This window comes from Stegodyphus dumicola, chromosome 9, assembly GCF_044657685.1.
Source record: "Stegodyphus dumicola isolate Sdum_Otavi_A_Nest chromosome 9, ASM4465768v1".
NCBI lineage: Eukaryota > Metazoa > Arthropoda > Arachnida > Araneae > Eresidae > Stegodyphus > Stegodyphus dumicola.
Window position 1 is genome coordinate 180,505,026 of NC_140776.1, and position 24,439 is coordinate 180,529,464.

Sequence of the window (24,439 nt, forward strand, 5' to 3'; positions counted from 1 at the left end):
AGGACAAGAAAAATTAGCGAAGTTAAAATAGGGAGCGAGGGGCAAATGCACCTTACGCTCAAAATCTGAACTTCAAATAATGGAAAGCAACCACTGAACGGATTTTTATACCCTCTGGTAGTACCAAACGCGAGAGGAGGTAACGTCATCTATCGGCAAAAATAACTGAATTAAGATAGTAGAATTTTAAAGGCATTATAAAGGACTGGATTGGACTTCAAATCATTAACTAAACCTGCTAAATCTTTGTGAATGTGAAAAGCCTCACGAAAATCCAATTCACCTATGGAATGCACCTATTCACCTATTTCCATAGGTGAATTGGATATATCCCATTTTGGCCTCTTTCAAATGCAATTTAACGATGTATTTCCGTGATATCTGTATGTAAGGACAGAATAAAATACTCTTTTCCTCCAAAAAAATTATAAAACTGCTTTAAAATGAATTCTGAAGAGAATTTTTCGTGGCGTCTGTACGAACGTATGTACGTACGTGCGTATCTCGTATAACTCAAAAACGAGTGGCCTCAGAACGTTGAAATTTTGTATATAGGACTGCTATAACATGTAGATGTGCACCTCGTATTTTGGTTGCAATCGGCAGCACCAAACGTATATAAATATATTTATATATATATCCACTCTGTAACCCAGCTCAGTAATCTCAGTTTCTTTACTCTTATATGTATGTAAATTGTACATTTTTTGCTTTAAAAATGATTGAATTATGTTGTTCTTATCTTCCGGTTAAGGTTTTTATGCCTTTAGTAAATCTGTATGCAATAATTTTAGAATTATCAACAATTTTAAAATTGTTGAAGCGCCGCTAAGCCTAATAATATTTTTGATGGCGGCCATTGCTTTTGTTTACATTTGAAACAGCAGGATATCGGATTTGTTGCCAATCTAGAGAAACTTATCTTCGCAACAACAAAGATAACGCCTTCATTTATTATTTAAATCATGCTTAATCCTTTCTGGAATTTTTTCGAGGAAATAAGCGTTTAAGATTTACTTCGTAATTTTTAATACAGATATTTTGAGTTTCATGTATTTTTGCCTTGCCACTAAGTTAAAACTGAATTAATTGAATGAGAAATACTCAAATGTCTGTGAAAAACTGTTTCTTTTTATTTTGTTTGCTTAATTTCTTTTATACATTGTTCTAGCTTTATTATAGTATTTGAATAGAACATGTGGCAACGATTAGATAATTCTTTAAATGATATAAGTTTGTGCATTCTGAGTTATAATATGAACGAAATATAATACTGTTAATTGAACCTAGCGCCAGAGTGTCGCTATGGTAAACAAAGAGAATTTTAAAGAATGCATTTATTCTATTGTGGTTTATGCGCTGTCGGCGAAGTAGGTTTAATTCAATCTAATAAGTTTAAATAAAATGCAAGAAAAAATGCGTATAATTTACTATTCCGTACAAGGAAGTCATGTGGTGTACACATCAGATTTTTTTACTTTTGGATAGTATAATAATCTTTTTTAAGCTTTCATCCTGTATAAAAACGAAAGCATTAATAAGAAATATAATTTGAGTTAACATTCTTTTAAAGAAACAAAACAGTTTATGAGGCAGGCGTCAATGGACAACGTGCAAATATGGAAAATAAAGAAGGAACGGATTCCATTGCTTGGCAACAAGATATCGATTTCGAAGTTCCATTCGTTTCAAAACTGGGACAAACGATATTTGAGGTGTGGCGGTCGCTCACCCAGGTGCTCGAAAAGGTGAAGCGGGTCAAACATCACTTAACATCCCGAGACAGTGACCCGAATTCTGAAACAAGATGAAAATTATCTCCACAGAAGTGAATCGAAAGAATGATTACCCAAGCGAATTCATTGGAAAATGGATCGCCGGATTTAACATGCTTCTGATATGAAAACTCAATTATATTTGTATTATTTATTGATAAAATTATAAGAGTTAGAATTATGTGCGCAAAAGAAAAATATAAATGTTTTTGTTTTCTGATTGGCAGCGTTGACGGAAATCTTTACCTGTATTAGATTGAAACACGAATGTTTATTTTCTGCTTTCAAACTGGCAATAGCGACGGAAATCATTTTGTTTTGTTGTTTTCAAATCGGCATCAACGGATATTGCTGTTTTATACAATGTGCGTATAGATCGAGAAAGCATGCTTATTTATATTAATTTGGCTCTCCAGTAAAACAATAACTCTGTGACAAAATGGCTACATAGGGGCAAAAAGTGTATCAAGTCGTTTTCCTTGTAGTGTGGAAGTCACTTTACTATTCTCTGCACCATAAAGGGAAAAGAAGTAAGCATTTATTTACATGCTCTTTCCCGAAGAATATTCTTTCTGCCAAAAAAGAATTCGGACTACTCTTTATTACACTTAGGCATGGATAAGATTATTGTTACAAGCCTTTCGACTTTCAGTGTTGACAAAGAACTGTTTTGATTGGATCCTCTGAAAATAAAGAAAAGAATTCATGCGTGCACATGGTTTCAAAACAAGATTTGTCTGCTATAACAAATTCATTTTCAATCAGGTTAAAAATATACATGAAAATGATCTATATTTAAATTAGTACTATTGTTTGAAACGTGTTCTTTCTCTGTTATTTGTTAAAAGAAATTATCCTGCACATGCTTCATTACAGCAATAGCTATTTTATTCCTCTTAGAAACAATCACCAAAGGAATTACATTTTTATTGAAAAACTGAATGGTACGAAAACTAGTATTCAGATTATGATTTTTTTCCCTTTGTATACTACTAATATCTTTTAACTCCCGAAACACGAGAGATGTATTGTAATTTTTTACATCTGTTTAAAAACATTTTAAGATGTAATGCCATGTTTAACTTCCAGTTTAAACAAAATTTAGAATCACAAAGGTGTAGGTATTCTTCGTTTCAAAATTTATTTAAGAACTTTAACAATTTTTAGTTTGATTAATTAAATTTTACTAAGTTACTCACTTACTGTTGTAAAGTCTTTAGGTTTATTTCGGAAGTAGGAGAGATGAAAAATAGGCCCTTTGCCGGTAATCGAACCGTGGACCTCTGGAATACGCGCCCAGCGTGCAGACCACCACACCACGAAGGCATGCCAAGAAGGCGGGAGAAATATCTCCTCCTATTAAAGGTCAAGGATCAAGGATCAAGGATCAAGGAAGGGCAATTTACGGAGTTCATAGGCAATTACGCCTTTACCTCCACATCTTCAAAGGAAATTAAATCATCCGAAAAAGGGGATTGTCTAATAGGGTAAAATTTTGATAAGCCGAATGACTTGCGGGTTTTTAGGGGACCCAATCGCCAAATTTTGGGCAGGGAGAATCATCATCCACCACCCTTTTAGTTCAGGCGCCATTTTTAGAATCATTAGGTTTATTTCGAAGCAGGAGAGATGAAAAATTAGCAAAGCCTTATCCGGGAATCGAACCGCAGACTTCTGGAATACGTGCCCAGCATGCAGACCACTACACCACGAAGGCACGCCAAGAAGTTGGGAGAAATACATTATATATTCCCCTTTTAAAGGGCGATTGGGTTTCTAGAGGACACAGTCGGCAAATCCTGGGTGCGGAGAATTATCATCCACCACCCTTTTAGTTCGAGCGCCACTTGTAGAGTCATTAGGAATATTTTTTAAGCAGGAATGATGAAAAATTAGCAACGCCTTCGCAGGGAATCGAACCACGAACCTCTGGAATACGCGCCCAGCGTGCAGACCACCACACCACGAACGCTCGCTAAGATAGCGGGAGAAATACTTTATACAATTACTTATTTATGTTAAAAAGAACTTAACGTTTTGACTTCCCAAAATCACATTTCTTTAAATGAGCAAATTAAAATAACCCGGCAAAAACATTCGTGTATTATTTAGAGAATTATTCGTGTATTATCTAGTTCTACAATTCAAATAGTAACTCTTCTGCCCATATAAAGCTTCTGGATCTTTAAAAAGAAAAATCCGAATGTCTGATCACTAACTTCTGTGGTTTTGTACTTAGCTTTATCGTCTGCAGATTAAGAGGCTGTATGTTAGATTCTTGGTAGAAGTGGATAATTATGTCTAGCAGATAACAGTCTTTTTGTCTAACTGAAAGTAAAGCCCTAGAGGTATAGATGGTAACTAACAGAATACATGAAGAGTATATAAGTAGCCAACTTCTCTGCTCAACAGTCAAGGTATTGGATTCCTGATAGCTCAAAATCTCTTTTTGTCTAGTTGAAAGTAATTCGTTTACTAACTTACAGCAGAAATTTGAAAAGTTAAATTCTTTGCTTCAGTCGTGCAGTGTTACATTTTTTCATCTGCAGAACCAGAGATCCCAAGTTTGACTTTTAATCCCAGCAAATTTCCAAAGAGTTTTTTGTCCAAAGTTTGATTCATAGTGCCATCATATCCCATGTGTAATTCATGATCTTACTAAATTCTCAGACTGGATCGTGTCTTAGGTTTGATTCCTGATTCCACCAAATTCTCAAACTGATTTTTTCCCGTACATTTAGTTTGACACATTATTCTATAAAATCCCCAAAATTAAATCTTGTCTCAGATTTCATTTTCTGTCCCACCAAATTCTGGAAAGTAAGATTGTTTATTGTTAAAATGACGTTCTATATTATTTCATTTATAACCGATATTCTACAAATTATTTTAAAAGCTACGTTGCTGATAACGACCACGTGTTTCTGAGACTCCTTTGCCAATGCTTTATTTTTTTCCTTTTTTCCCCTTTTCTAGTAATTTCATTCTCCTGATGAAGAGGGACCTTTAGCTGCCCTCGAAATCGATTGAGTGTTTTAATATATGTACGCTAAATACAAGGTTGTTATTGAGATTTTGATTGTCACATTAGCGTGTTTCTCTTCTATTCTATTTTAAAAGTACTTTCATTATTTCAGGATACCGTATATTGGGTAAGAAAGGCGAAGGTAGTTTCGCCGAAGTCATGGCCTGCCAGAATATGTCAGATGGACAACTATATGCGTGTAAGACCCTCAAGAGACATTTTGTAAGGTATGTAAAATAACACACTTACTCTTCTGTTGAAATATGACTTAAAATATCATTTTCTTTCAGCTTCCATTCCTATTAATCAAAAATAATGGTCAGTACTGCGCCATGAAGATAACTTCTGACCGCGGGAGGGACTCAAACAGGACATTTAACCCTCTCCGTAGGAAACATCTACTGATTTACCAAAACCCATTTAGGTGTTATTCGGTACTTCAGGCGGGATTTTTTTTATCTGTATTATAAGTATTTTTAGGCAGGCAAACACAACTGTTCTTCAATATGTCGCAGTGATTCATGATTACACAGATATAGATAGTCATGCATGGTTATAGAAATTACATATTTGTAAAGAGTATATGAGCCCACAGTTACACAAATATCACTGCAAATCTTAAATTGATCTTGATTAATTCTCTGGAATACAGTGTATAATTACGCTGTTGTGAGAAAAAGAAAAAAAAAAAAAAGAGTGAAGAATATTAAAACAAAAATCATTAGATTAACTATTTTAAAAATACTTAGTTTCAAATTACTTATTTACAAATTTACATTTTTCTAATTATTATTCCCGAATACTTCACATGCTTGGTTAAAATTCCATAATCGGGGTGAGCGCCAAGCTTGGAGAGAGTTTTTTATTTGGCGCGATTTTAATTTGGTTGTGGTTTCCTGCTGTATATTTTCTTGTGGAAAACCTAGAGCTTTATTTCGGTAACTGTAAGAGCGCGAATTTAGTATAGCCAGATTTTTTTTTAAATTTAATTTTGAAATACTGTGTTTGTTTTTAAAAGTTCTACTGTTTAATATTATTGTTACATGTATGTTTAATATTATACTTATATAAATATTTGCAGGAGGTTAAGCTGTTGTTGGTGGGAGAATGTTGAATTTATGAATATTTTCATTTAATTTTATTTAGTTAATTTTTTTTTTAGTTTTGTTTCTTGCATGAGACAAATGCAAAGATGTGGAATATACAAAGCTTTGAACGAAAGTTGTTTAGTGTGTTGAATTCCACGACGATAGTAACTTGAATATTTTAGTTAGTTTATGATGCTGAATACGCATAATTTGCTATTCTGTTTACGTTTAAAATTGACTTCGCAGTGCTCTGATATGATAAGTGTATACATTTATTTACTCAATAATTATTTACAAGAATTGTTCATTCTACTATTTTATGATGAATTACATATATATAGGACTATGCTTTTACTTGCAAGGCTGTTGGACTTTCTTTTACTCATCTAGTATTTTATCATCTCATTTTACTATTCTGTTTACATAAAATAACGGCGTTTCACTACTGCAAAACAAAAAACTTGACGTTTACAAATCACATTTTAGTGCTTTCATTGCCGCCTAAAAAATTCGCCAAATTTTTAAGGCCAAAATAGTTTGGCGCTAACTTACCCCGCTTATGGAATTTTAGCCACATGTTTCATACTACGATTTAAATATTTTGCCAGTTTCAGTATGCTTCAGCGAAAGATTGTTAATGCTAAATACACGTTTTATGCCTGAATACACCATACAAAAATATATCATTTCAATTTGTAAAACATGAAAATAATAATGCACTCAGTTTTGCACTAGAAACATTAATTAATTTACTTTAAAGAACATACTGATTGAACGGACTTTTAAGGAATATATTAATATAATACGATGCAATTAGTAATAATTAATAAGTAACTAATCAGTGCGATTAATAATATATTAAATGCACTAATAACACAATCTGCAGTACGAAGATACAGCAATAGTTTAAACTTTATAGTATGGGAGTACACAAATTTAAGTTATAATAAAAGCAAACCCTAACGTTAATAAAAAAAATCTGAAAGTTTTCAGATTTTATATTACGCCTAAAGGGGTGTTTATTTAACATATTGTGCGTTACCTTTATTTATTAAATATCATGTTCTTCGCACTTAAACCATAAACTTCAATTCAACAGCAATATCACAAAATAATTTTAAAAGAGCATATCTTTAGAATTTCCGATACACAGTCTCGTGCGGAGGAGATAAAATTTTTTTTTTCGTACAGTGTTGCCATTGCTAGCTTTGAAAGCGTTGAGTCTGTTAATCAAAAATTCGTTGAAGTTTTACAAATTATGAAATAGGGCATCTGAAAGCCCAAATTATAATATAAAACAAATTTTAAATTATAATTTGGGCTTTCAGATGCCCATATTCGAATGAAGGACTACGTTATTCAAAATTTGATGTCTCTAGGTACCATCGTTTTTTCACAGTGCGAGAAACATACAGGCATTCATGCAGACTTTTCATTATTTAATTTCTTTAAATATAATGCAGGGCTGTAATATTTGGTGGCAGCAATTTGACAAGTGAAACTTTGTTTACAGTGAACCAACGTAAAATGCCAAAACGAAATTAATTCTGGGCTTGCCCCTTTGGGCTTATTAAAAAAAAAAAAAAAAAGTCCGATGTGGCCAGGACATGACCACCGGGGTTTTGTTTCGGAGAGCAACATGCCTTAAGTAAAGTGTCACTTTCGTTGATCGTTTGGAAACAAAATCTAATTTATTGTTCCAATAAATAGAAAGGTCTGTAATACGAAATTTTGGATGATATTTTATTAGTATAATTCGCTTTGTGTAAAACTTGATTTCTCTATTTCTCTACATTTATATCAATATAAACGAACGTTTGTCTCTTTATTTCTTTTAATCAAAATTTATGTTATATTGGGCAATGAGTAACATGTAATTTAATTGGTTTTTAATTAAATTTAAGTTCTTGTAATACACTTAAAGTAGATCTTAAAACTCGTCACGCGCTGCATTACACGGGAAAATAAAACAATTTTAATTACAATTCTACTAAAAATTGCTAACGAAATACAAAATTGGAACAATATATTCGTTATTCTCTCCAGATCTAGGTGTCATATATTATTGTGTTGTCTTATTTATCTGTATTATAGCTCTTATGTATTGCTGAGGTATTTCCTTACTTCTGCAAGCCTCATGACCTATCTGGTGAAGCAAGTAAGGTTTTCTTTTCTTAAATAACAATACTTACAGTAAGCCGGAGAAAAACATGGCCAAGGCCCTGAAGGATCTGTGTCCTTCCTTTCAAGGTTTATAATCCATGCCTTGAGAGGGCGCCACCCCTTCCGGTCACTGACTTGAAAACTTCCCTCACAATTTGGATTCATCTAGGCAGAGACCGACGGGCGACCATCATGAAGAGATCCACAGGGCCGATCTCCAGCCAGACTACTCATTAACAAGTTACAATTCCCACGAGAGGGGTCACCACTCCCCGCGGTACTCCTATTCTCAGCCCTTTGAAATGTTTCGAGTTCATACGTCCCTCCACACCGACCGAGAGGAATCAATTCCCCTCAGACGGTCATCACATCAACCATGTAACGTCCCCACAACCAAGGATACGGACAAGACAGTACCAGTACGGTCCCTGCCAAGCCTGAACCTACCACCGAATAAACGATGGTTCTAGTCAATGTGAAGACTGATTATTTGCTCTGCAGGCCGAAACTATCTAGACACAAGTCTAGCCAGTGGTCTGGAAGAACCCAAGGTCTCCTCCCCAAAAGGGTCGGTTCCGGAAATTCCGCCCAGTCGAACCACAGAGTTAGTTGTTCAGCATCCGTTAGCCTATGCCGTCCAGCCTATATCTAGCCTAATGCCGTCCGAAGACAGCCAGGCTATATCTAGCCTAATGACAGCATAGATTCCAGCGGGCGCCACGAGGAGGCCGATGCTGAACTGTGGGAGACGAGACTAGGTTTCCATCCTACGACACCTACCCTTCGATCGAACGCTGGGTCTCCTGCCTTCCGCCACTGTTCACGACGATCTCCCGCGCACGGTTCACGCCGCTCCCAGAACAATACCTACAATAAACTAATAATGGATATAAAAAGGTAAAAGTAGTTGTGGCAGGAAGAGTGCGTCCAAGAGAAGGCAGATAAACTTCGAGCTCCGCGGCAACAGGAAAAACCTTAACTAACCGATTTTGCACGGGTAGTGCACCCCTGAATTCGGCGATGCAACTCGTCCCAGAGGTTCTCGGTAGGGTTCAGGTTTGGACTCTGGGCAAGCCAGTCCATTCGATAAATTCCATTGGCACCATACCAAGCCTTGATTAACGCCGAAACATGACAACTGGCATTGTCATCCTGAAAGTAACAGGGATCCAAACCGTAAAACTGCCACAACGTAGGAAGCACATTGTCATCCAAAATAGTGCAGTAGGCATTGGAGTTGAGCTTACCATGAATGGGGACCAAGGGTCCCAGCCCATACCAAGAGAAACAGCCCCAGACCGTTGGCACAATGCATTCTGGCAGGAGACGTTCTCCAGGTAGATGCCAGACCCAGACCCTGGCATCCGAACGGGTAAATGGTGAACCTTGATTCGTAACTCCAAAGAACCCGTTTTCACTGATCTACGGTCAAATTTCGATGTGCTTTGCACCACATTAACCGAGCAGCGCGGTTGGACTTTGTAAACAAAGGCTTATGGGCAGCAGCAGGACCATGAAAACCAAGCAGATGTTCTTCCTTACGGGTGGTATTCATTGAAACAATACTCCCGTATGCCTGTTGAAACTCCTTGCGGATGAGCGCCATCGGTTGGGTGCGGTTCTTCCGAATTTCTCTGGACAGCACTCGTCGGTCTCTATCTCCCAGTTTCGTTGGTCTGCCGACTCGGGGCACATTCTGGCAATCACCGCTCACCTTCTACTTCTTAATCACATAGGCCACTATCGATATTAAGTACTTCAAATCATTAGATATGTCCCTTAAGGATCGGCACCATTTGTGATACCCGATAATTAAACTTTTCTCGAAATCAGAGAGCTCCGAACTGTGAGGCATCTTGCATGCGACTAAAGCCGATGCTGTTTCCTACACGATATATACCGGCGGAGTCCGTGATGTACCTTAGGACCGTAGATATCGTCATTTGCATAGGTGTCCAAATACTTATTGGTAGTCAGTGTACTTTAATAATATAGTTGCTAGATTGTCTAACAAGCGATGCTTATTATACATAATTCGTTCCGTTAAAGTGTATTGATTTCAAATTATCTGAAGTCTTTGGAATTTGAATATGTCCGGAATGTATGAGATAGCATAATTAATATATTAATTCATATATTATGTCAGTCCATAAGTTCATGCGCATTAAGATTATGGGTAGAATTCATTATGACGCATTTACTAAAACAATACAGTTTTCAACCTGTTGAAACTTGTCATCGTTTGACTAACATATTATCCAGTTCATCACCAACTTTCGTAAATATCGAACGCATTTTAGTAACCATAGAAAGTGAATATAGATAATCAGTACGAATGTGCTGTGCTACATTTTTTATTTTCGTGTGGTGAATCTGCCAGGTCTGCAGCGACAAAAATTAATAGTGTACACGGTGAACACATTATTAGTATAAGGACTACCCAGAATTGGTTTAAAATTTTAAAGTTGGAAAAAGCAGCATGGATGATGAACTCCGTTCAGGACGTTTTGAACTGTTAGAACCAAATCAAACGATTCATTCGGAAGTTTATAGTGAACAACATTACCGTCTAAACTCAGAATTGTTCAAAAACAGCCCAGGATGGGTGAATATCAAGAAAGTGGTGTTTCATCATGATGACGCTAGACTGCATACGACTCGAACAACACTGCAAAAAATTAGTGAATTTAATTGGGAGCTTTCGCCACATCCTGCTTACTCCCCAGATATTGCCCCAAGTGATTTTCACTTATTTCGTGCCTTACAAAATTTTATACTGAGAAAAAAATTAAATTTTAAGCAGGATGGACACAATAAACTTTCAAGTGTTTTTGCATCGAAACCAGAGTCTTTCTACAAGCAACGGCATAAAAAAGTTGCCTGTAAGATGGCGAAACATTGTAGATAATGGAGGAAAATATATAATTGATTAAAATGTTAAATAGTGTTTTTTTATATTATTTAAAAATTTACCAAAACATGCGCACGAATTTATGGACTGACCCGATACAATAATACTAACACAATAAATAAGCAATACAGTAATACAATTAATACGGCCTCACCAGCGGTCGAGCGGTAAAGTCGCTGAACACTGGCTTCAATTTTAGGCAACACTGGCTTCAAACCTGGCTTCAATTTTAGACAAACGGGCTGGCTGTATGGACGTTTTCGTGGTTTTACCCATGTGTAACGTGTATACGAGCCAGTTTCCTTAAAACGCCCTCTACGAAGGCATCCCTTCGTTAAGCCACAGAGCCGTAGAATCTGTAATCTTTGCTGTAATCAAATAAATCGAAACTACTAATACTATAATCCATTAATACACAATAAATATGTAACGCAATTAATAATGTAAAATAAACCCGAGTAACAAAATTTGCGCTGTGATAATATACTAATCCAATGGATTTTCAGCACAAGATTATATAAATTAAAAGGCGGTATGAGATTTTATTACTGTAGAGTCAATAGGTTATTTTGAAACAGATGACGCGAAAAATATGCAATACACTCGCCGGAACTCGAACCCTGGACATCTCGAATACGTGTCGAGTATACGTCCAATTAATTACACCACGATGGCCCGCGGAAAGGAGGAAGAAAATGTCTTATATGCTACTCCTTTTAAAGCGCGACTGGGAATAAGGGGATCCAATCGCCGAAACCTGGTGCTGACGAATTATCGTTCCCCCAACTTTTTGTTCGGGCGCCACTTGTGGACTCGTTACGTTTTTTTGGAGCAGGAGAATTGAAAAATGTGCAGTGCCTTCGCCGGAAGTGGAATTCTTGCTTCTCGAATACGCGTTGAATATCTTCCAGTTACACCTCGAAGGCATGCAGAAAGGAGGGAGAAAATGCATTATAATACTATTGTAAGATTTTGTGTTAATTAACCAATTATCAGGAGTTGAACCTTAATTATTATATCTTCTTTTCGAAATCCTCACCAGAATGCAGATCGGTTGTTTGTGTGTTTAAGCTGAGGTTTTGAATGTTTGATTAGAGCTACTACTTTTGTTACATAATATCGCGAGCTCTGCTGAGTTTTATTTTGGCTTTAGCATCTTGCTAGCCGACGCTTAAAATATGCGCCGTTAACTATTTAATCCAGCTTGAGTAGTCCTTTTTATTTGAAATTTCACTTTCTGTTACGTTAATTTAAATATCAGCAAGTCGCAGAGATTCGCCTATCTGACAAGCTGTATCTTTATGTTCATTTAAGACTCATATAAAAAAGGTTGTTTTAACCTTTAAAAATCCTTTTTAACCTTTAAATCTTACTTGAATAATAAAGGGTCTTTTAACCCTTTCCAAGTTTATTTACTGTCTCACGAACTCAAGCGATTATTTGCTTACCAGTTCTTAAGATTCTTCACATTCAATTGTAACTTAAAGTAAACAGTACAGAATCTTTACACAGCGACGCCCTCGCTGGGGCTCGACCCTTCCGATGCTAGTCGAGCGTGCCTCAAATTACACCAAAAAGCTACGAACTACGTATGGGAGAAAGAACGTACACGTGGAGCTACTATATTTCCAATCATCGTTTTCTAAAATTAAATTCCATCAAGCTCTGAACACATGTTTCAACACGTGAGCTTTTCCACAGACTATAGTTGAATCCTTTCTGATTACCTATCCAAGAATAATTGCGTTGAAAGCTGCAGTTCTAAATTGGACCCATGCATCTTCCCAGAAGACCTGTTACGATACTTTATTAGACTCTGTGATTTGCCTCAGACTGAGCGACAAATCGCTGTGAGTGTAGTCGTACAAGGTGCGACAGGGAAACTTCCTTATTTGAAACGTGCGCCATCTAGCGGCATTTATTCCGAGAAGGGTGGGGTGGCGTTCATTGAAAAGAGCGGTATCTAAAGTTGTATGTAATGTAGGTTTAGTGCCGAATCATGTAGTGGACGAGAGAGGAGCTCGCGTTCTTCCATGGAGAGCCCACCAGCGGCCGAGCGGTAAAGTCGCTGAACACTGGTAGTTCGGTCCGAGGTTCGAATCCAGCGAACGGGCTGGCTGCATGGGTAGTTTCGTGGTTTTCCCCATGTGTAACGTGTATACGAGCCAGTTTCCCTTAGAAAGTCCTCCACGAAGGCATCCCTCCTCTTAGGCAGATAGCCCTAGTGTGCTTTGCCATAATTAAATAAACCAAACCAAACCAAATCTTCCATGGAGTCGTACTTTTCAACGAACTGCATTTTAATTCATATAAATTGGCAGTGGTGCAAAAACTTAATCCACAGGATTTTCTTTCGCGAAAAAATGCATGCAAAGCCGTTCTTGACAGTACTCCTCATGATGGCCTTGTGTTCTATATCGATGAGGCTCATTTTCGTCTTCCTGGTTGCAACATGTATCAAGCAAAACATGCGATAATGGAGTGGCACGAATCCCCGAGAATTTCATAAGCAGCCCTTCCATACAGAACGTGTGACTGTTTGGTGTGCATTGTCCAGAATAGGCATCATTGGACCATGGTTCTTTGGAGAACACTTCTCTGGACGCCTTATTTCCTTACGAGGTGATCGTTAGTGGTCAACGCGCTCGTCTGATTTAGCCCCGTGGGATTTCTTATTGTGGGGCTATCTGAAATCTCTAACGTCCAAAGATAACGGTAAGAGAGAAAAAAAACTTACATCCCCCCCCCCACAAACAGTAACTGAGGAGGGATCCAGTCACCAATGCCTGGAAATTTACTTCGGGCGCCACTTGTAGGGTGACTTCGGTATTTTCATAACAAGGAAACATGTATAATCAACTGTAAGGATTATGTTAATTTTATTAACAGTTAAATTTTGAGTTAAACTTCCTGTCCTATCGCTTCTTAATTTCAACTTACCACTTCCGGCCAGAACGTAGTTTTAGAATCACGTTTGGATGCAAATCGAGGAAGAGCGGTATTTAACCGCGAAGTTCTACTTTCTTAGTGAGGTAGGTAGGTAGTAGGTAAGTTACGGAGGACTGGAACGCCTGGTGTCTAACAGAGGTAAACAGGCATGTGTTCCACGCCGTCCTCTAACTACAGCAAAAGCTTCCTGGAGCCACACGAGGCTGCACCAGGAGATTATTGAGGTTGTCAAAGGGAAGTACATGGCCTTACAAGGGCATTAGTAGGATTGTATTACAGATTGAAGAGACAAGCTGTGGTGTTACAGATGGTAGGTAGTTAAACTAAAAATACTTGTATAATAAGACGTACGCATAGGCAAACAATACACAAAACACAATGCGTAAGATGCATAAACAGACAGCACATAAAACAGGTACATACACATAGTCACTTAAGGCACAAAAAGACAAATAAGTCACATGAAAGCTGGAGCACAATGTTAGTGTAGGGCAGTTCTGTTGTATATAAATACAGGTACATCTTGAATGAGGAATGATGAGTTCATGAATACTCATGTGTGCAAAAGAGTGCAGTTAGATTGCAAGGCGTTGATTATTGTAGCGTCGCTAAGAACATAGATAAAAAATACCGATAAAAAACCACGAAGATGTTGTAGCACTAATTATTGTGCAGTGCCCCAGCAATGAGTGCACCATGAGGCACACAAGCGTTCACTAACACTGCATAAGAAGATGCCTGTTCACATGCTGTTGTAGAGATCGCACATATATCATTAAGGAGGCATAACACATCTCACTAAGGAGATGTCATGTATTTGCGAATCGTTAGCATTGCCACTTTAGATTGGTGGGCACGGGAGCTTAATCACACAGTTGTAGTGAAAGCGTTAAGGGGCCAACTCCGTTAGAAGTTTGATAGCTTCGGCTATATCTCCTTTGGTTAAGATTAGTTTAGTTTGATTCTTAGTCTCTTAAGTTCAAGCCCGAGTGTCGGCTTTATTGTAAAACTCCAAGACGGAGTTCTATTAAATCTTACATGAATAATAAAGGGTTTTTTAACCCTTTCCAAGTTTATTTACTGTCTCACGAACTCAAGCGGTTATTTGATTACCAGTTCTTAAGATTCTTCACATTCAACTGTAACTTAAAGTAAACAGTACAGAATCTTTACACAGCGACGCCCTCGCTGGGGCTCGACCCTTCCGATGCTAGTCGAGCGTGCCTCAAATTACACCAAAAAGCTACACACTACGTATGGGAGAAAGAACGTACACGTGGAGCTACTATATTTCCAATCATCTTTTTCTAAAATTAAATTCCATCAAGCTCTGAACACATGTTTCAACACGTGAGCTTTTCCACAGAGCATAGTTGAATCCTTTCTGATTACCAATCCAAGAATAATTGCTTTGAAAGCTGCAGTTCTAAATTGGACCTATGCATCTTCCCAGAAGACCTGTCACGATACTTTTTAAGCTATCAGAAAAGCAGATAAAATAGTAACCACGAAATTTCTATTAACGGTTCTTCTGTCTAGCACGGATTGGTATCACGCATTCTATTTTCGGACCGCCATTCCCAAGACAATCGAATAATGAGTGGCAACAGAAGTCCATTAAGGTAACGAATTTCTGTTTTGCCCTAAGGTAAAATCGTTCCATCATCACAGAGAATGCGATTTCTCCAAATTACTCTATTTTCTGGAACGTTTTGTTTGAATATTTGAATAAGCTTGGATATATAATAAGCTAATATTTGAATAAGCTTGGAATATAACGTCTTTTATAAAGCAAATGACTCGGAATATTTTATTCCCAAGTCTCTAGGACTTCATGAGCACTCACTAACTTTATGCTGGGTATAGAAAAGTATTCTATCTGTGTATTTAGTGAATGGTTTGTGTATGAACGGGTGGAGCACCGTTTTAGTGCTGTCTCTATATTTTATCCTATTTTAAATAAATAAACTTTCGTGAATTTTTCATCAATTGTAAGCTTTAAAAGATAAAAATAAAAGCAAAAAATAAAATTTCAAACTTCATATTTTAGATTTTAGCCCAAAACGCGTTAGCCCAAATGAGCTATTAATTTCGGTTCGGTATTTTGTGGCATTTCGCTATAAACGGCGTTTCACTTTTCAGATTGTTGCCACCGAATATTAGAGTCCTGTATTATATTTAAAGAAATTAAATATTGAAGAATCTGCATAAATGTATGTGTTTGTCGCATTGTGATAAAACAACAGTACCTAGAGTCACCAAATTTTGAATAACGTACCTCTCCACCCGAATATGGGCATCTGAGAGCCCAAATTTGGAGTTTGGAATTTGTTTTATTACCTGTTTCATATTCTGTAAAGCATTTATGAGTTTTTCATTAAGAAGCTAAACAATTTCAAAGCTAGCAATGGCAGTAATGTACGAAAATACAAAAAACATTTTTATCTAGAGCTCACGAGATTGTGTATTGGAAATTCTAAAGACATCTTCTTTTTAAATTATTTTATGATATCGCTGTTGAATTGAATTTTATGGTTTAAGAAGGCAACACAAAACGTTAAAAAAAAGCCCCTTTCGGCGTAATATAAAATCTGAAAACTTTCAGATTTTTAAATTTTTTTATTTTATTTAATTAATTTTTTAATTTATTAGTCTAAAAAGGCTTTGTCCCTGAAGGACTATTGTTTTCGTTTTGCGATTTTACGTTGAAAACTTTAAAAGGCTGTATCACTTTTCAAATCGTTTCCACCAAATACTATCGCTCTCAGATTTACTAAAAGCAAGCATAAAAACCTTAACCGGAAGATAAAAACAACATATTTCAATCATTTTAAAGTAAAAAATGTACAATTTACAAACATATAAGAGTAAAGAAACTGAGATCACTGAGCCGGGTAACAGAGTGGATATATATATATATAAATATATTTACATACGTTTGCTGCGGCCGATTGCAACCAAAATACGAGGTGTTATAGCAGTCCTCTATATACAAAATTTCAACGTTCTGATGATACTCGTTTTTGAGTTATGCGAGATACGTACCTACGCACGCACGTACATACGTACATACATTCGTACAGACGCCACGAAAAATTCTCTTCAGAATTAATTTTAAAGCAGTTTTAAAAGAGTATTTTATTCTGTCCTTACGTACAGATATGACGCAAAAACATCGTTAAATTGCATTCGATAGCGGTCAAAATGGATATTTTCGTTGAAATATGCTGCCTGAAACTTTTCGCGATTACAATACTTCCTTTTTACTTCGTACAAGGAAGTAAAAATGGATTGCGTCACTAAATAGTGTAAAGAGATTAGCATTCTCAAATCTCTGAAAAGAAGTTAATAATAACTCTAATTTTAAAAAAATCATATTAAATATTATTTACCGATATTATTAGGTGCAATTACTAAATGTTTTTGATTTTACCATACCTTTACGATTCTACAGAGTACTAAGAAACCGAAAATGATAAAAAATTTCTGCTTCATATAAAAGACGAATCACATGTATAGCCTCAAACTTATAAAAAATCTGTTTACTATTTTCCCTCTCTCAGAATAACAAACATTTCGAAACATTTATTTTAGCATGAACCTCGAACGAAGCACTGTTTGAGTTCTCAATAATATAATTTGAATAGAATCAAAGTACCTATTCAAACAGTTTGGCTCAGTTCATGACACAATAGGATCTAAGATATTTTTATTATGTGTCCTGTTTTTCCAAGAACTGTGTACATCTGCCTCGTATAGTGTTTGTTTAGTAAACAGCGAAACGTAGGAGTGTAAATAAAGAATAATAACATATAAGGTATTTCTCCCGCCTTCTTAGCGAGCATTTGTGGTATAGTTGTCTGCCCGCTCGGAGCGTAATTGAGAGGTCTGCGGTTCGATTCCCGGCAAAGGCGTTGCATATTTTCATCTTGCCTGCTTCCAAAAATATCTTGTAGAGACATTAGGATCTTTTTTGGAAGCAGGAAAAATTAACAAAGCCTTCGCCGGGAATCGAACCGCGGACCTCTGGAATACCGGCCCAGTGTGCAGAACCACTACACCACGAAGGCACGCCAAGAAGGTAGGAGAAATACCTTATATATTCCCTCTTTTAAAGGGCGGCTGGGGTCTTTAGGGGACCCAATCGCCAAATCCGGGGTGGGTGGGGAGAAATCCTCATCCACCAGCCTTTTAGTTTGGACGCCACTGTAGAGACATTAGGTAATTTTTGGAAGCAGAAGAGATGAAAAATTAGCAACGCCTTCGCCGGGAACCGAACCGCGGACCTCTCAATTACGCGCTGGGTGTGCAGATTACTACACCACAAAGGCTTGCTAAGAAGACATAAGAAATACCTTATAACCTACATTGGCACCAGTCTACAGTCTCTACAGTGGCGCCCGAACTAAAGAGTGTCGGATAATGATTCTCCTCACCCAGGATTTGGCGATTCGGTTCCCTTAAACCTCAGTCGCCTTTTAAAAGGGGGAGTATATTAGGTATTTCTCCCTCCTTCTTAGCCAGCCTTCGTGGTGTAGTGGTCTGCACGCTCAGCGCGTAATTGAGAGTCAGCTGTTCAATTCCCGGGGAAGGCGTTGATATTTTTCATCTTGCCTGCTTCCCCCCAAAAAACCTAATGTCTCTACAAACATAAATGTATTTTTCATTATCCTATAAGCCTTAACTTGTATATGAATTTAAGAGGTAATAAGCATTCGCTTAAAATTTTTTGATATTTTGAATAAGCATTGGAAAAGTACAAAAACATTCCAGTTGATGATATCAACAAAATTCGTTATATCTCATCTATATATTGTAAGGTATATTTTAATTTTATAACAGTTATTGTAAGTTTATACCTCGTTCCTATCCTTCCTAGCTCCAGATTACATCTCCCTACCAGAACGAGTTTTTAATCGCGTTGAATGCATATGGGAGGTAGAGTAGTGTTTAAGTCAAGTTCAACTGACTTCGCCAGATAGAGAAAGGATTCCTGAATAACGCACGTTTGCTTTTGGGCTTCTCTAAGCTGTTATTACACTCGGCCGTATTATGTGCCTTTTGATAGTTCGCTGGCTAATTTAACATTACGGGCCAAGTAGTTTAGAATTGTATTAGCTTAGGCTAAATTTCTTTAGTTAGTCATTAGTTAGTTCCTATTTCTTACATTTTGAGTTTAAGCCTAAGTGGAGGCTTTTCTGTACGCCTTGAGAAAGGGGCGAACTGCTAAATCTTTATTTTGAGCAAATAAAGGGGAATTAAAACTTCTTGAATTTACGTTTCTGTTCTTGGACTTAAGCGATTATTCGTTTAGCAGTTCACTAGGTTCAGGATTACATTTTACAGGAACTCTATAATATAGCTGGAGGTTTTCTATAGTAACATTAAGAGTTCAGGAAATTCGACGGGAACAAAACATTCATTCGTTAATTTTGGGTGTTTTAAACCGGACTTGCTGTATTGGGGTTTGAGTGTACTTAAATGTACTTCTCACCATTTACTCTTAGCTAAAATCTATGATATTGCTTCTAGTTATTGCTCGTAGCTTAACCCTTTGCAGCACGGTGTACCCGCTCTGGGCACACCTAAAAATTTCCTTCTGTCGCACAGAAAAATTGAATGAAAAAGGATTTAGAAGTTACTATAGGTTACTCTAAACCTTCTTTATTTATAGTAGATGGCACCTCAACACAAACCGGTTCATATATTTTAGCCATGTTTAGTTTTTTAAGACCCTCATTTTTCAAAGAAATCTTCCAGATTTTTTTAGGATATAAAAGGAATAGTTTGAAAAGAAACTTCTATGTTATTTTTTGGCTGTATGCTAATCTCCTTATTCTATATTAGTTTTAAATTTTTACCTTGAAATCGTGCCTAAAATCGAACGGCGAACCCTAGGTGTGCCCAGACCGGTCTCACCGAAAATCTAGGACGACTGAGAGTCTGTATACTTTGTTTCTTCGCATCTCATCGGTCAGTTCATTGACAACAGAAAGGTAGGTCCACCTCTGTGTTTAATTTCCTGTTTTTCTCTTTCTTCTTTTCTCTCTCTCTCTCTCTTTTTTTTGGGGGGGGGGGGAGGGGACGTTTGGTTATTAACTAACAAATTGTTGGGGTGATTTTCTGAAGGTTAAGGGTAATTTTATCAGTTTTTCACTAGAGCAATTCTCTTTTTCTTTTCTCGCTTTTCGTTCAAAGTTTCGCTAGTGCTATGTTTAGTAGTTTTGAGTTGTAGACTTTTATTTAATTTTATTTTACAGTTTATAATTTCTTAATCGTGTATATAATATTAGTTTATTTTTTCGGATTTTTAATTATTTTCCAAACGGATCTGAGAGGGCTGACCATTTCTGAAGCATTGAAAGTGCTACACGAATTGCTTCAGATAGTGAATCTGATATGGATCCCGGTACATGTGTAAAACATACAATATTGGGTTGTTCTTTTTCAAAAGTGGTGTCACTTTCTTCTAAAAGTACCACCATGAAAAAAAATAGACTAAAGTATAAATATGAAATGTAAATAATGTAAATATCATATAACCAAGCTACTTTTTTTCCCCCATTCATACGCATGTAATCATCATATAACCAAAAAATTGCCTTTTAGGGAATGTAGAGTACCAAGTCTTCCCGCGGCACACCTTAGGTAATGCTAAATATGCTACGGTATTCAGAATCTAGTGTTTTTTAATTGTAGGCAAAATCTCTTACTCTTTTACGTGCTTCCCAGCAATGCTCGTTTCAGCACTCTTTCCGAAGCTCTATCCAATCAGTGTGCTCGCTTCGGGCACACCCACAGAATTAAAACGATAAGTGCTATCTTCACAAAATTTTACTTGTGTACTCCTCTAGACCTAATTAGACTGCCTACCTTTTTTTAATCAAAATTCCAACTTTAAAAGGTAGCGTGCCGGAAAGGGTTGACTAAACTTTGAAAGCACAAATAAGCACATGTGAAAGTCAAATTAAGCACATGTGAAAGTCAAGTTAAAACAACACAAAATATCAGTCTCTTTGACTGTGCTATCTGCCTTTAAATTTTGCCAGATATTTTTTAATCACAGAGTATAACTAGGTCAGATAGCGGGAACAGAAGTAAGCAGGTTTTTTGATAGAATATGCGCGAGGAGCAAACATCGTTGATGGGGTATAAGGCACTAGTGAGGAGTGGACAAAAGTGTTGTATTGGCGAAATCGTCATAACCCATGCGAATTTCGATAGGTATGTATTGCTAATACAAATGCGAAATTCTTCAACATTCATTTTATCCATGAGGTTATGGCGAAAACGCAGCAGTTACTTAAAAGTGATACAAAGATTCAGTAATTTTTTCGTAGTGGTATTGAATAATAATTGTACGAATTAATTGTTCTTGCAGCGATGCTTTGTAATGTGAAATTTATGTGCTCATTAATTTTGTTTCTTTATAAAGTGTGGATCAAGCTTTAGGATTGACGGAAATCCGGGCTCTTCGTCGGCTTCGTCCTCACGTCAATGTGGTACAACTCCACGATATAATCTTGTGAGTATCGCCTTTTGTTCATCTTAGCCATGAATAAATGTAATGTATTACTTTTAATAGTAGAGTGTCGTAAGAGTTCCATTTCTTACGTTCTTCCTGGAGGTGCTAACTACTTACACCACGTGAGAACTTACGAGGAAATGTAAGAATTACTTATAATGTTATTTGTTTTGTCTTTTTCTCTTTCTTTATGTACGGATATATTATTTGCATTTACCGAGCTATAAAAGTGTGTATGTGTATTTAATTATGGCAAAGCACACTAGGGCTATCTGCCTAAGGGGAGGGATGCCTTTGTGGAGGAATTTTTAAGGGAAATTGGCTCGTATACACGTTACACATGGGGAAAACCACGAAAACACCCATGCAGCCAGCCCGTTCGCGGGATTCGAACCTCGGAACGAACTACCAGTGTTCAGCGACTTAACCGCTCGGCCGACTTAACCGCTCCGAGCTATAAAAGAAAATTTAAACTAAATTTAGCTCCGAGCTTAACGCGTTAATAATATTGAAGGATATTTGCATGCGGTTCGTAAAGCGAGAAAGATTATTACGCTCGCGAGAATGGAGGGAAGAACACCAAAAAGAATCAAGCCTCAGGCGAGATTCGAACTAGTATTAGCAGCCAACTTACGCTACCCACTAGACGGTTCAAGGTGATAACCAAAAGTTCTCATATCGGCAAATTCTGTGAAACTGCGAGTTCAGCTTTGCTGGTGGTCATATTAAAATTTAGAAGATTAAGATGTCATATCACTGTACCTCAAAATTACGCTTTTGCAACACAAAACGTGATCAGCTGCAAAAGCAAATTTGCCAAGAAATGGATCTGCGAAAACAAATATACAGTGTCCAATTAATAAAAAATGAATCACTTATTCAAAGGATTGCTTGAGAAGATGCGAAGTGGGGCCATCGAAGTCTTAAAACTTACAAAATATTCACTGTCTGGGGCTAAAACCGAAAATGGACACCAGTGGAATCTTGTCTGCTCGCAAGTTCAGTGGACTTTTGCTATTGGCTCGGGAACAATTTTTCGTCGCCTAGGTGATTCAATAGGTTAAACACAACCATCTGAGATGTTACTCGATTGGTGATTTTCATTTGAGGCGACCTTCAAACTTATCAGCGCTATTATATTCGAAATAGCATTTCCGCACGCGAAATAATAATAACAACCCTCAGCTTTTCTAACGAGAGTCGAGTCTAAATTCGCTCGCAACGAGACTATATATATATATATATATATATATATGAATGATATGTCGTTTTACGGTGGGTTATAACATATTACGTGCAGTCGATCTTCAAATAAAGGATATTGATTTACATGAGGGAAAGTAAACAATTTGCTGTGTTTGGATGTTACTCAAGAGAGAAAGAATGTTTGCAAATTTTCATATCATAAAATATTCAGACAGGGAAAAATATTATATTCTAATAATTTTGTTTTTAATTAATATTTGTGTGCAAAATTAAGAGAATGTGCAACTATGTGTATATTTAAGCGAAATATTGAACCAAGGATACTAATTATGCTGCCGAAAAATTATGAAAATATTCAGTCCAATGCATATACTCGTGCATGTCTGCCGGCTATCATTGTGGAGGCGATATAAGTGCATAAGGGGTTTTCGGCGATTTGTATGCTCGTACTCCTTCACGTCATTTGCTATATTTCTCGCACTAGCTGGGTAAATTCTATTTAAGGTATCTGATAAAATGTGCAGCTACGAACGTATGAATGACGGAATGAGACGGAGAAGCTCTGCTCGATTGTAGGCAAACCAATCCCAAGCGCAGGCGGCTCACTGTAAGCAGGAATAAGTAGACAATCGACGCATACGCGTAATATGCCTAAAATAATTTATTATTTAGATTAAATCTATGGATCGACTTTATACGAATATCTATATCTATATCGATATCTATACATACATATGTACATATATACACACACATACATATACATACATACATTAATATATATATATGTAATAATAAAATTCCATAGTCAGGAATACACTTAAATTTCTAACTGTATGTTCTTTTCATTTTTAACGGCGACGGTCTCTTATTTGAAAGTACGTGGAATTAAATCCACAGCCCCGTAGTCAAGTTGTTTTTCCCGCCTTTTCTACACGTACAGTTATAGAATGTTCTGGAGATATTTAAAGCGAACTGGAATGGCTGAAGAGGCTGACGTCATTTCTTGGAAGCTCCGCCTTTCCAGAGACTATAAAAGGACTCGCAAAGGAATATCGGGGTCCTTTCTTTAATGTAACGATGCAGGAAACTTCATATAAAAAGTTATTAGTAGTTCTTTTTTATTTAATCCGGAGATCTGATTTTTTGTAACTGCTATTTCTCCTGAATAATAATAAATGGATCCTGTTTTTTTAAATTTATCGTCTGATACTTTAAGCTTCGACTACATCTATGATTCTTCACCAATCTATTTATTCCGGACAAAAGCTGGTACGTCCCATATATATACTATATATAATTAAAGACATAAAGTAAGAAATTTAGAACTAATATTTCACAAAGACCAGAAATTGAAATTCATAAGTAATAAATTTCAAATAATCATAGAAATGCAGAAATAAATTAAAAAATTTTAAAACCAAAACATATCAAACAAGCAAAACCCCTCTTCAAAAACTATGAAATTAAAAGAAAAATGAGCAAAAACAGAAGAGGAATTCAATCAATCTCAGTGTCGCTTCATCAGGGGGTTGAAATTAATTGAAATCTCTCTTCTACAAAAATCTTTGCTTTTCTGTATCCAGAATTAGCCGATGAACCATTTCAATGTATTTAAATAATAATTATAATATTTCATCCGAAAATTTTGGCCCTTCCCCAAATATTTCTAATTATAAATATTGGAATAATCTTAAATAAAGAGAATTCTATATTTTTAAAAGAATTTAAAACAAAACTGAAGAACAGAATATCAAAACTTAAATAAAGAGAATTATATATTTAATTAGAGAATTC

General features: G+C 36.5%; 1 protein-coding gene across 4 annotated transcripts in view; it reads left to right on the forward strand.

Moving 5' to 3' along the window:
• Positions 1-24,439, forward strand: part of LOC118194650 (MAPK/MAK/MRK overlapping kinase-like) — a 129,663-nt gene that overhangs the window by 11,305 nt on the left and 93,919 nt on the right. For 2 of the 4 annotated variants that reach the window (XM_085824415.1, XM_085824412.1), the window contains exons 2-3: positions 4,913-5,027; positions 21,347-21,436. In XM_085824415.1, coding sequence (XP_085680541.1) covers positions 4,913-5,027; positions 21,347-21,436 — 205 coding nt within the window. Of the gene's footprint in view, positions 1-1,731; positions 2,306-2,342; positions 2,720-4,912; positions 5,028-21,346; positions 21,437-24,439 lie in introns of those variants that run through there. The other 2 variants (XM_085824416.1, XM_085824414.1) reach the window with 2 other exon arrangements.